Source organism: Drosophila virilis, chromosome 3, assembly GCF_030788295.1.
Source record: "Drosophila virilis strain 15010-1051.87 chromosome 3, Dvir_AGI_RSII-ME, whole genome shotgun sequence".
In the NCBI taxonomy this organism is placed as follows: Eukaryota; Metazoa; Arthropoda; class Insecta; order Diptera; family Drosophilidae; genus Drosophila; species Drosophila virilis.
Window position 1 is genome coordinate 14,438,526 of NC_091545.1, and position 12,362 is coordinate 14,450,887.

At 39.3% G+C, this 12,362-nt stretch overlaps 3 protein-coding genes across 3 annotated transcripts; 2 read left to right on the forward strand and 1 right to left on the reverse strand.

The window, feature by feature from the left end:
* Positions 1 to 269: 269 nt before the first annotated feature.
* Positions 270 to 1,117, reverse strand: LOC6622248 (uncharacterized). Its single transcript, XM_002047435.4, has 4 exons — positions 989 to 1,117; positions 816 to 935; positions 498 to 760; positions 270 to 417 (listed from the first exon to the last, which is right to left on the reverse strand). Exons 1-4 carry the CDS (start codon positions 1,103 to 1,105, stop codon positions 270 to 272), a joined length of 648 nt encoding a protein of 215 aa, XP_002047471.1. The 5' UTR covers positions 1,106 to 1,117.
* Positions 1,118 to 1,209: 92 nt separating this feature from the next.
* Positions 1,210 to 3,692, forward strand: LOC6624470 (uncharacterized). The gene is made up of 3 exons (XM_015175847.3): positions 1,210 to 2,413; positions 2,475 to 2,896; positions 2,954 to 3,692. Exons 1-3 carry the CDS (start codon positions 2,243 to 2,245, stop codon positions 3,123 to 3,125), a joined length of 765 nt encoding a protein of 254 aa, XP_015031333.1. The 5' UTR covers positions 1,210 to 2,242; the 3' UTR covers positions 3,126 to 3,692.
* A 98-nt stretch (positions 3,693 to 3,790) lies between these two features.
* LOC26530443 (uncharacterized) lies at positions 3,791 to 6,925 on the forward strand. The gene is made up of 2 exons (XM_070208574.1): positions 3,791 to 4,339; positions 4,392 to 6,925. The coding sequence occupies exons 1-2, from the start codon at positions 3,921 to 3,923 to the stop codon at positions 4,570 to 4,572; spliced, it is 600 nt and encodes a 199-aa protein (XP_070064675.1). The 5' UTR covers positions 3,791 to 3,920; the 3' UTR covers positions 4,573 to 6,925.
* Positions 6,926 to 12,362: the final 5,437 nt, after the last annotated feature.

Below are 12,362 nucleotides of genomic sequence, written 5' to 3' on the forward strand. Positions count from 1 at the left end.
AAAATATTTTAATTTAATCAAAATACTACGTCAATTTTAAATTTATTAGTATTTTTAAGTTCCAACCGGTTTCTCATTGGATTCCTGTCCTTCTTGAGTTTGAAAGAGAAGTTTTTAAAGAAAAGTAATCCTGAAGTCTTGCTGTAGCGTAGTAGAATTAGGTTTTTTCTTTTTATAAGAATTATATTTGGCTAAGCACTTGGCTAATTTATTTAGGAGCAGTTTGCTGTTGTATGCGTTCTTTGAGTGCACTCACGCTCTCCTCAGATTTAGAGCATAACGCTTATCATGTCCAGCATACTGTGTGCACAACCGGCCACGTAATCAGCACAGTTTAAGCCGCGCGTGCCCAGCTCTGTGGCCTCATAGAGGCTATCCACGTGCTGTAGTCGCTGTTCGGCGGCGCTTGTCGTTGGCCTGTGTGAGAGGCGTGAGGCCACTAATTAGATCTGAAAATTTGTCCAGGCATGGGGTCACACACAATAGCCCCAACTTACATGAATAGAATTTTGAATATGCTGCCCAATACGCCGTTGTGTGCATCCAGTGGTGCAGCGGTCACCTCACAGATGGTGCGCAGCAAACAGGCGCTGCCATTGTAGCCATACTGACCCAAATAGCTAACAATCGCTCTGTAGAAGTCGTGACGTGTAAAACGGGGCGGTGTCGAAATCGAACGTTTCTCCAGTTTATCGTCATTGCGTCCATCTATGGGCGTCACATCGCTACCAATGCCGAGAAATCCCTCGTCCAGATCCCACTTTAAGTTAAAGCATTATTTGGGCACAGCGGGAATTCAAGATCTGTTCACTTACCCTATCAATCCACTGATTGTAAGAGTCATTCGACGGCAGACCATAGTTGGACTCGAAGTTGAAGGCCATGTACACATTGCGATACGTAAGGTCCAACGGAATGGCAACTGCAGCTAGTAACTGGAATGCACAAGTAATTAAATCAGTTTGGTTAAAGATTTTGCTTTGCTTACACCTATGGAACCGCCACGTGGAAAGAACAGCACTGCACTAGTCAGCTTGACAGACAGTACAATAAGAATGAATCCAACTAGGAGGTGGCAACAATAACGCGAGCGATTGGAACTCATCGCGAACAATGCGCTAAGTGAACTGTTTGCAGTTTTCAGTTGCAAGTTCCATATAAGTTGTAGAAAATTGCAAGTGGAAGGTGCAATAGAAAAGCTAACAAAAGAAGAAAAGGCATCAGTCAAGTACAGGGTGTGACTTTTCGACTAAAATGCGAGTAGCTACCTCAAAAGACTGCTCTTAAACATATTTCAATTCGATTGAACTGGTTCCTTTTGGCTTGCTCACAAAAATACTTATTAGAGCTGGTTCAAACCAATTTTTATTTTTATTGTACCCAACAAAACTCGTATTATAAAAAATAACGGCAAGCTTTACTAAAGGTCTAAATAAAAGACTTTTATTAAAAGAATGTGTTTAACATGTGAACGCGTTCAAAACAATCCTTTGTTTGTCAGGATATTTGTTATTAACAATGTTAACTACTTAGTTTAAAACAGGGCTTTCATATAGGACAAATTTTATAAAAAACTTAAATAACTTAGTTAAAAAGAATGTTTTGGTTCCCAAAAAAGAAAATATAATAGAAGATATAATGCAATTTTAATAAGTGTCGATGTAATATTACTTATAGTTTTTGTCCTTGTTCGGGGCAACGTTCTGCTAATACTTATTCGGTCTTATTTATATAAATAAAAGTTAATAAATTACAATGCATACGATTGAAATACATCATACATTCTCTGCACAAGACTATTGCTGAACTCGGACTAGACATCAAATTATGAATGAATTTCCAATGGAATTAAGTTGTGGTCCGATTAAACCCAAGATCTAAGCTTGTGTCTGACAGCTATAACTGGAATATGCAAGTTTTACACAGTTTCCGCATGAACTGACCAAGTAACTTGGCCATCCAGCAAGAAGCATGTGGCAAGCGTCAATTAGTTGGTGATAATTAAAAGAATTTGTAAAAAGTAAAAAGTTGCAGCCAGAAAGAAGAATCAATTCTTTCTAAACAAATTCAACATGCCGTGGCTCAGTTCGGTAATAAATGCGTTAGCTAGAACTTTGAGAAGGTTTTTTTTTTGTCAGTTTGTGAGATTCAGTAACGCGCTGCTGAGCAAAGCATTGACAACGTGCGCATCGTGTGTTGATTTATTATAAAAATACCCACATATAAATAGAACATATAGAATATGAAAGCAAGAATATTGCTGACTATAGGTAGTTGTCTATTTATAAGTTTACTAAGTAATTCGTTCTCAAGTGCGACTGCCACTTACGGTAGTCTATCAAAACATGAGCGTACCAAACGAACGCCAATACCGTGGCTTGTCTTTCCAACGACCTCACCCACTCGCGTTATGGTGAGTAAAAGTGTGAACGTGATTTAGTGATTGATTAAAGGAAAATCCCATATAAAATTAGTTCATTGGCGGCATTGGTATACCGCTGGAGGATCTTGAATACGAGGCTGTGACAACAGGCTATGTTCTAAAGGCGGAGTACTGGCTGCCCGAAACGCCGGATTCATTGCGTACGCCCACAGCATTGCCACTTAACCAGGTGCCCACGTTGGGATCTGTTGGTGCGCGCAGACGTCGACCTATGTTTGAGAACTTTCTGGTTGACGCCAATGAATTGGGCAAGAGCACAAGGAAGCTGCTAACGAGAACCAACAAAGTGTTGAGCAGCTATCGTTGGACGATGTACAAGGGCTTAGAGGGTTTGGCTAAGCGCCTGGGCTATCAGGGGCGCATTTGTGTGCTGAAAAGCATTTGCGAGGCAGCCGAGGAGCCTTTTCATATTGCAAACGGCCTCATTGCCGACCTTTTGCATATACTGCTGACGTAAGTAGAGCTGTGGTTTAATGCACAACATAGCCCATAGACTTGATCTGTTAATAGACCCTCTTCATCGGTGGATAAGCTGTCAGAGCATGCGGATAATGAGTATTACTATGCCGAGAAGGTGGGCCAATCGGGCGCTGGCTGTGACCGAGTGTTTAAGGAATGCCATCGCAGTTTGTTGCAACATTTTAGCGAACTACATGACAATCTGGACAAATTTATGTATTAGTTAATAAAAGACAAACGAAGAAACAAAGTATAAGTACCTAATAAATAGCATATAATCTTTTTAAAAACTATTTTGCGATCATTTTTTTTCAAAGCTTATATTTAAGCTAACTGTAAAAATTCTTGTTAAGAGGACAACAATCTTACAACAATTTGATAAAAATGTTTATCATTGTTTAAGAAACTGGGTTAACTTTCAGATGTTATACTTTTGAATATAAATCATGCCTAGTGAACTTCATGGAACTAATAGACCGTTTAGGTGTTAATTAATAGAACGCGAAGTCTACTGTTTTTAGAAAACTCACACATTCCCATAGCGATAAGTTAAATGGGCACACAGTAGTGTCAGAAATATTTAGCGAGGCTCTTAAGCTTCAACGGACTCGAGACAAATTTGTTTTATCTGTTGGCACTTTCGGTTTTTTTTTTTGTTTTTTATTATATAGTTTTCAATAGAAGAAAGTAAGTTGCTTTCTTTTACAAAGTTTTTTGGCATAGTTAAGAGCTAACACTGGAACTGTGCGGTTTGGCAGTAGTTGAGAGCAGCGTGACAAGGATACACAGGAAAACAATAATATGATCATAATTTTGCATCTAAAATGGTTTATAGCGCTATGCTGGGCTTATTTGGCTGTTGTTCTAGCTTACAATCAAAACTTTAGCCATGAGCTACATGATGAAAGTGATCTGTTGGTGCGAAAGGCACGTTGGTTGCCACTGATCTACCCACCTACCCATGCCGCCAGATTAAAAGTCGGTACGCACTATTGACTAGGATCGTTATAATGCTAATATGTTTCCACTGCAGTTTATTGCGGGCTTTGGTATACCCGTGGAAGATCTTAAATTTGAGTCCGTTACCACGGGTTATGTGCTCAAGGCAAGCTATTATTTGCCCAACTCCGCCAAGCAAATACGCACAAAGGACGTGCACGACATAACCGAACGGAAGTTTATGGATAATGCAACCATATTTCAGCAGGCCATACGGAAGAGCGACGAGGAACTGGGTCTGGCCACAAGACTTATGGAAGAGACATCGCAGGCCCTCAGTGACTATCGCTGGGCTGTTTACAAGAGTTTTGAGACTATGGCGATACGGATGCATCTGAATGGACGGCAGTGTGTTTTGAAGAGCATTTGCGAGAGTTCCGCTTCACCGTTCGATGAGCGCAACGGACTGCTGGGAGAGCTCCTGCACATATTGCTGACGTGAGTAAAGGACGACGCGTTAATAATTCACTAATTAACTGGATCTTGAAAGTCCTTCCAGCTCAATAGATGCCCTGTCAGAGCACACGGATAACGATTATCTACAGGCCGAACGTTTGGGGCATGCGGGCGTCGATTGTGATAAGGTCTATGCAAAATGTGAAAAATCACTCTTGGAGCACTTTTCAGATGTGCATCATTTGGGCAGTGAATTTCTCAATATGTTGGGCTAAACATTTTGAAAATATTTTAAATAGAAATATTTCGAAATGTTTTATAAAAACACTCACAGTATAGGTGGGAAATTCGATTATTTCTTAACCAAATCAACAAATAGTTGTGTATCAATTAATCTGGTGATACACTTACTATTGCAATTTAAACAAATATTTCGTGTTATTGTATTCAAAATACTATAAGTATTACAAAAGCTATTTTCTGAATTATCAGAGCGCTAATTTTAGCTAACCATAAAAGTTCCTAATATCTGTATTAATCTACATTAAAAAATACTTAAGATATTTTTACAACTTGCTACATTAATCCTTTTATTTGTGTATTAGGTATATATTCTTAATCATCATCAACAGCCCAGTCGATCCAAACATGTCCGTCAGTCCGCGAGTCCGAATTTGGAGACCTTAGAAGACTTGCTTCCAAGCAATCGATACAAGTCGATATGAAATTATGATTTTGTTTTACAAATCTCTTTTAGGTTTCAGTGAGTAAATTTAGCATGTAAAGTAAACACATATCAGGTATATATAGTATCTGTGCTTCTTAGCTTATGTACTCCAAACAGAAAGACAGCTTGGACTCCGACATTTGATTACCTTGTTGTCAAATTCAATTTAGGTATTAGTGAAGAAAAATGACTTCCCTGCTCTGGACACCCACATTGAAGAGCGAACAGTGATTAAGAAATTAGTTTTCCATACTTTGAATACTTTAAAAATGGCTGTGAAAACAACGTTTCTGGCATTCTAACAACTTCCTCTATGCATCATTTCACTGTCAAGCGTGAAATTTATGCAAATTTGTACATAATAACTCTTTTTGTTTTCTATTTATGGCTTGGGTTCAACTTGAACTTGGTATCCATCTAGCTGCAACCATCTTGCAGCTCTTTCTCCACGCTCGGGTGGTCGCTTTTTCTGCCTAACAAAATGTACGCATCTTGCAGGTCTTTAGCCGATGCCAGGGCAAACGCATTGTCTTTTAATTTAATAATTATAGTTGGGGTCATGGATAGCATTAGCTACTGGGTCTTAAGACCCACCACCGATGTTTGTATTGCCCTATGTTGCTGGCCTGGCCAACAAATAGGCGTTTAAATGCAAATGTCGGCGCTGTAATTAATACGCATAATACGCGTATTATGCTAATGCCAATGCTTTAATGACTTGGCCCAAAACTTCGTCGTGGAAAGACAAAAACTATGCTTTTGACACTTGAAATGCAGTCGACGCGATCATATATTCGTCACTGCGATCCATTGTTAATGCTTTTACGTACTAATTAGCTTTGACAAAACAACACAGCTACTAAAAAATTAGTAGGTAGAGGGTCTTAGTCTGAGTTGAGTCTGTGTCTGAGTCTGAGTCTGGCTCTGGGTTATGGCTTTGGGGGTTTTTTTTTGTGGGATCTGCGGGTCATCGTCTGTGACTTTCTCTAATGAAGTTCCCAGCGAGTGGCTTTTAATTTGTTGTTGTTTGGTTCTGGTACACTTGTGCATCATTTCGAATGATGACAACATGTGATAAGAGCTGCATATTTGACAGGAGTCCCCAATCCACAAGACTAAGGCCAATGAATGTGTCTGCAGTCGCTGGGATCGTAGGATCCGCCATAAACTAGAATCTCTGGTCGAGATAATCACAGTGCGATGATGCTGTTGCAGTTGTTTTTTTTTTTTTTTTGTTTTATATTTATTTATTTAGTGTAGCTTAATAGTTGCCAGTCACCTTTCACAAGTTTCATGTTGTTGTGATTACCTTTAACCCTTGCCTGTTTGTTTTGGGGCAATAATTTTTATTTCCATTGCCTTTCTTTGGAAACAATTTGTAGCAACATGCAACTTAACGAAGTAATCAGAGTGTGTGTGCGCTTGGAGTTGCAGGCCACAGGAAGAGTCTGGGGCAGAGTCAGATGCTTATCCCGCCAGGTTGCGACAACTATTTTATGACCTTATATGCGAGTGGGGGGGAGGTGCTTGCTGTCTGCTCAGTGCTTCTTTATTTGGCTGAATGGCTATTTTTGGTAACCCCTTTTATTTGCCTTTGGCGAAAGTAGGTCCCCGTCTCGGTGCCTGGGTTTTGTTTCGTTTTTGCCCAAAGTTGGCAACTGGTGTTATATTTTTGTGCGCCTGAGCTAAAATGTAACAAATAGCTCTAGGTCGAGGTCGGGGCTGGAGGTGGGCAGTATTTCTCTTTCTCTCTTTCTCTGCTTCTCTATTTTATGGAGTACGTATGTTAGTTATTGTAAGTTAACAACTGTCTCCATGGCCATGCTAATTATGTGAGCATGAGCTGTTTTATATATCTTGCGAGAGTGTTGCTCGCTGTAAGAAAAAGGTAATAAAGTTAAAGTTGCAATGTGGATAAGTAGAACATATATATTCTGTTGTTAATTATAAAAAATAGATTTATCTAATAAATTTTCTGCACAAATATATCTAAATCCCAAATAACTTAACTATATTTTTTAATATAGTTTATTGCATTATGATTTAGCTTTAGAAGCGTTTTTTCAATTTGTATATATCTATTTTTTCTATATAATTTATTATCTCATTAGCTATCGCAATTTGTTTATCTTCCTATTTTACACAATTTCTGAAAATATCTTAAGAACTTTATATGTTTAATTAAACCATAAAGAATCGCACATTTATACGAGTTGCTGTGATTGGAGGCTCGGACTACACGTTTTTTTTTATGGCGCAATGCTGCAGCATAAATTAATGCATATCTCGATTCGCCTTTAACGGTTCATCAAACTCATTTTCTCGTTCAAACTTTTGATTGCAGCCATTAAATTACACATCTTATCGATAATGTCGTGTATTTGTGTATATTTCATGCTAATTGGAAGTCAAAGATATTCACTTGGTGATATGGAATAATTAATTGCGTATAATTTTTTTTATCGGTGAACCTGAAAACACGGGCTCTTATCCAACTGTTCCCCAACTCACTTAACGTCTCACTGATTAAGTTATATCTGTTGTGGCATCAGTTTGCCAGTGTGAGAGATCCCCCCCTTTTTGGCCAAGCCACATGTCGTATGCGCATTGTCATCATAACTTAGCCATTGTCCGGGAATCTGATGATGATATTTTTGCATAATTTCGTGGATGGGGGTGTTTGTGATGCAGTTTATTATTTAAATAACGTGACTAAATTTACGTAGTGCTGCAGGGTAAGCAAACGAGAAATAACAATAGGAAATGCAAGAAAAGCGGACAGTTAAATAATAATAGCCGACGTTGGTTTGCATATGCAAAGTGAGACCAGACAATTTTCGCATGATAAATCGTTAAAAGAATATGAAAAAGCGCGAACTGTAACTGAAATAAAACACACACACACACACAGAGAGAGAGGGAGAGAAGGAGTGAGAAGAAAGGGCACCCCAGATGCTGCTCACCTGCCCCTTTTGTTTATGAAAAAAAAAGCTTCGCAAAATTGGCGCTACGTACGTGCCAAAGAATTTCATGGTCTGGCAACTTAATACAGGTGCTTCTGTATCTGTATCTTCTATCCAAAAATGCCCAAGCAGCAGTAGACCCCGTGCCGTTCAGGGTTCCATTTTCATGCACATGTGTGTATGGATGAGTGTTTGTGTGTGTGGGGGTTCCATTCATCATGGGTGTGTGTGTGTGTATGTGTGTTTGTTTTTGGACCGGCGCTCACGTGTAAATTTTCTCAAATAAATCATTAAAAGCTGCGCCACAACCGCGCCGAGCAGAGCAAAGCCAGCACATTGACATTGTCGGAGCGCCTCCGCTCTTTTGAAATGGGCGCCTTTAATAATAATCAACGCAGGAGTGCTTATTGTAAGTGCTCAGGCGAGCCTGAGGCGCTCTCTCCCTCTCCCTTCTCTGTCTTTCTCTCTCTGGGGGCAACCTCTCTATTCATAGAATTGCACTTTGTATGCGCTATTCATAAAGCATACGCCCAGGCGCTTCGTCGTGCCATTGCACTCGACTTTGTATGCGTGTGTGTGTGCGAGTGTGTGCGAGTGTTTTTGTATGGGTTAGTTAGTGGCACTTTACGCGCTAAAGTTTATACATAAATTTGTCATTGGCATTCAGTTACCTGGCTGTGCATACTTCAGCGCATTTTCTAAGCACAAGCAAACATTTGTCTATGGGCTTCTTTAGTTCTTCACTCATTCATATTCATCTACTATGTTTGAGTTTCTCATATTCACTTTTCAGCTTATTTCTTTGACTTTTCTTTATTCAGCATCAGCTTGAATGTGTCTTTTTTTCGGTTTTTAATGTAATCTGCGAATTTTTATATAGCTTTTTTACACCAGCGGTTTAGAAAAAAAGAACTTGTTTGGCCATGGGCTGTTTTTAAATAAAAGTCTGGATGTAGAGCTTAGCAGTTCTCTATAGATGATCCAAAGGTATGCTTTGAAGTCGTCTGTAGTGAAGTAAAATAAGCTATCATTTATTCAATATCCGAATACGAATATCAGGTTGGGATATGCCAAAAAAACTATTTTAATGGTATTCCAAACGTATGTATTGAAGCATATTGATGAGATCTTATCCATATATACAAAACTGCTTATTGACTGCCTTATTGACTGCCTTACTGGATGGTTGATGATCAATCCACAAACTAAAAAGCAAGGGCCGAAAATCAGATTTTTATTTAATTGTAGTTATATGCACATTATTTTTAGAGCTTTTAAATATCTTTCAAAATATCTCACCTATTCTTTACTTCTTATGCCCCTCTAGTGTTGTGTTAAAATGTTATTGCCTCCTACTAATAAATGGCAATATGTATTTGGATTTTTCGGTAAGTACGTATTTGCATACATTTTGTATTTATATATAAGATTAAATAATATGTCCAGTACAAGGCCTTTTCAATGATATAAGTATTAACAATTAAATACTTGTGATATTTGGTTCAGAATAATATATATTTATTGAAGAAATTTCGAATATTTATCACATCGGCTCGGCGCTGATATCTCATAATTACTCAGCATTTTCATATAATATTGTCTCTGAAACTCCTATGAACTGTTGTTATAAATCTTTTAACTGAATTTGTCCCAGCTTGCACCCCAGGTGTGGGCTTAAAGCCTTATAATCTTTGATTTTAGTCAATGTAAGCATTAGCGGGCTTAAGATCCATAGCTAAAAAGGCTTATCAAGCCGGAAATGGGTTTCCCTCAGAATATTAAGCAGTTCCCAAAGAGGATTTTCTCAACTGCAAGCTACTGTCAATATAGGTTCCCATGAGCAAATCTTTTGTAAACTGCAAATGCCTTATAAAGGGCGTGAATAGAGTCGAACAAAAAAAATACTTTTGGACATTTGCGCTAAAAGGATGTTAATAATCGACATACATTTTAAATTCGATACAAAATATGAGAGAGAAAGGGATGGGCACACAAAACGGCGGCGTTATCACCTTTTAGGGACAAACAACACAGGAGGTCCTGGCGCAGGCAGTCAAGGGTATGCATGCCTAAATCCATGGATTCCGTGGGCTCGTTAAAATTTCATTCGTTTGCCTTTCATTAGCAAAGCTGTGATAATTTTCTTCAGAAGCAGCTCAGCTCGAGTCGCTCCTCAATGGCTGTTTCCCAGTCCCAGCAGCAAGCAACGGCGGCATTGGAACTGATCTGGTTTAAATATTACAGTGGCTGCGGCAGTTCAAAAGGATCTGAGCGGCGAGCACAACAACACAATTTGATTAAGCATGAAGTCGTGTCGACGCCGCCGCCGGATCAAGTCCCTTTGTTTTTTCTCCGCATTAAAATTCTTAATTTATATCTGTTGCAGCCAGGCAGCCGGCCAGCCATCCAGCCAGCCAGCCAGGCAGGCAGGCAGGCAGAAGCGTAAAGCGCAGTCATCATCAGCTGGAACTTGGGCAAACAGAGCTCAAGTGCAAGCGCATTAGGCACAGTCATTCCCATTGAATCATTCCTGAATCGTTCCCTGATCTATACCTAAACTCTTCTCTATTTGTGGACCGGGTGTGAAGTGCTGCACATTTTCCACAGAAAGGTGGGCGATCTTACCGATTCCAATTCGACACTGTGCTACATATATACATATATTTTTATATATATATTATATGTACATGTGTGTGCGTGAAGTGGGTGTGAACGGGCCTGGCATTGGCATTGCCCTTCACATTTGAGGCGCCTCGAGTACAACACTTGTGCCCTGATTGTGCAATAAAATTTTTGTTGGTTGGTCGAGAGAGAGGGGGCGTGGCGCGAGGCATTGCAAATTGCTCGTCTGCGTTTGACTGCCTCGACGCCGGCCACAGCTGCGCCACATTCGCTGCGCTTTTCATTTCGTTTATTTATGTTCATGTCGCGATGCGGTTTTCGAGAAGGTGCCAACTCATCTACGGAGAATATGCATCCTGCTCCGGGTGGCCAAAGATCTCAATTTGTTAAGCAGCTGTTGCCAGATGGCGCTACAGTTGAAGGCATCGTGTTAATAAGACTATACCAGATTTTATATAAATTATGTTGAAATTGATGGCAATTCATATAAAAACGACATATTTATAAGAAATGTGTTAAGGGTGTGACAGGGAAAACAAAACCCAGACTTCGGGGAGATGTTATATTAAGAAATAGGTAAAAATATGTAGAATATGGAAATTTAATTTTTTTTTTATGAAAAAGAATATACTATAATAAGTATATAAAATGAAGTTCCAAGTAAAGTTCTTAAATGCGTTTATAGCTAATAAAAAACGTATTAATTTTCTTGCGAATTCGAAAATGGAAGAAGCCAATCCATAGGATCTATAATAAAAGTAACATATTAAGCTAATTAATATGAACTAAACAATCTCGAGAATTAAATACAAGGAGTAATATTTACACAGAGAAATATAATATAAATGATAAGATTAGCTAATTAATCGAGATATTTGGTTTATAGCGCATCTGGCAGACAATTCGAGCTTCAAGCTTCTTATTTGATTTGATTGAAACTCATATCTTTGGACAGCCTCAAAGACTCAGTTCGTACTGCAGCTAATATATTTATGAGTTTTTAAGCCTGATCCCACGTCGCTAACTTGGTTATCTGATGTCGTATTAGCTCGCGCTGTGCACTCAATCGGCTGGCTCACAGTTAACCCACAATTTCATGGGCATATATCACGCGTGCCTGTTAAAGTTTTCATTCCACACACACCCACACGCACATTCATCAACATCAAGTAGAATCATTACCAGCATGTGTTACTTGAAACTTATCGCTGGCTGCGCAATGTCAATGTCAGCTATTATATATTTCACTCGCGTCACACAGACAGAAATTATCACATGGGATTAGCCTGAATCGCGGCAGAGGAAAACTTTGAATGCGCTGTTTGTCATAGCGCAACTAACCCAAGAATCCCCGACAAACATTTGTACAACACCTACGCGTGGAAGACAAGAAAACAACAGGCTACAGAGCTACACATGTCGCGTCGGGTTTTTGCTTTCATTTTTCTGGCTCGCTTGATATATATTTAAAGTGTGATTATTTGTGCGACGATAAGGAACTTCCTGCCCCTACTGATTGATGCTGCACGCGGAGCTGGGTCGCGGTCGGGGGGCTGGGCTAAGTCCTGGGCCCCCAGATAAGCGACGTTTGCACAAACGCCCGAGGTGTTAGTTTCCACACCCGGCGCAGCGTTTTGTTGCGGTTCCAACTGGGGTGTGATATTTGACAGTTGCCTTTCATTTAAGTGATAAGAATTATTTACATTTCTTTCTCGTTTTTTTTTCCACTGCCTTCCTCTCTCATTTTTTTTTG

Excerpts from the sequence above, each read along its gene's own strand:
- LOC6622248 (XM_002047435.4), bottom strand. The coding sequence starts at position 1,105 with ATGAGTTCCAATCGCTCGCGTTATTGTTGCCACCTCCTAGTTGGATTC. Across the intron at positions 936-988 it reads CACGTGGCGGTTCCATAGGT|TTACTAGCTGCAGTTGCCAT; the intron begins GTAAGCAAAGCA and ends TGTGCATTCCAG. Across the intron at positions 418-497 it reads ATATTCAAAATTCTATTCAT|GCCAACGACAAGCGCCGCCG; the intron begins GTAAGTTGGGGC and ends CCTCTCACACAG.
- LOC6624470 (XM_015175847.3), top strand. The coding sequence starts at position 2,243 with ATGAAAGCAAGAATATTGCTGACTATAGGTAGTTGTCTATTTATAAGT. Across the intron at positions 2,414-2,474 it reads CCTCACCCACTCGCGTTATG|TTCATTGGCGGCATTGGTAT; the intron begins GTGAGTAAAAGT and ends ATATAAAATTAG. Across the intron at positions 2,897-2,953 it reads CTTTTGCATATACTGCTGAC|ACCCTCTTCATCGGTGGATA; the intron begins GTAAGTAGAGCT and ends ATCTGTTAATAG.
- LOC26530443 (XM_070208574.1), top strand. The coding sequence starts at position 3,921 with ATGTTTCCACTGCAGTTTATTGCGGGCTTTGGTATACCCGTGGAAGAT. Across the intron at positions 4,340-4,391 it reads CTCCTGCACATATTGCTGAC|TCCTTCCAGCTCAATAGATG; the intron begins GTGAGTAAAGGA and ends GGATCTTGAAAG.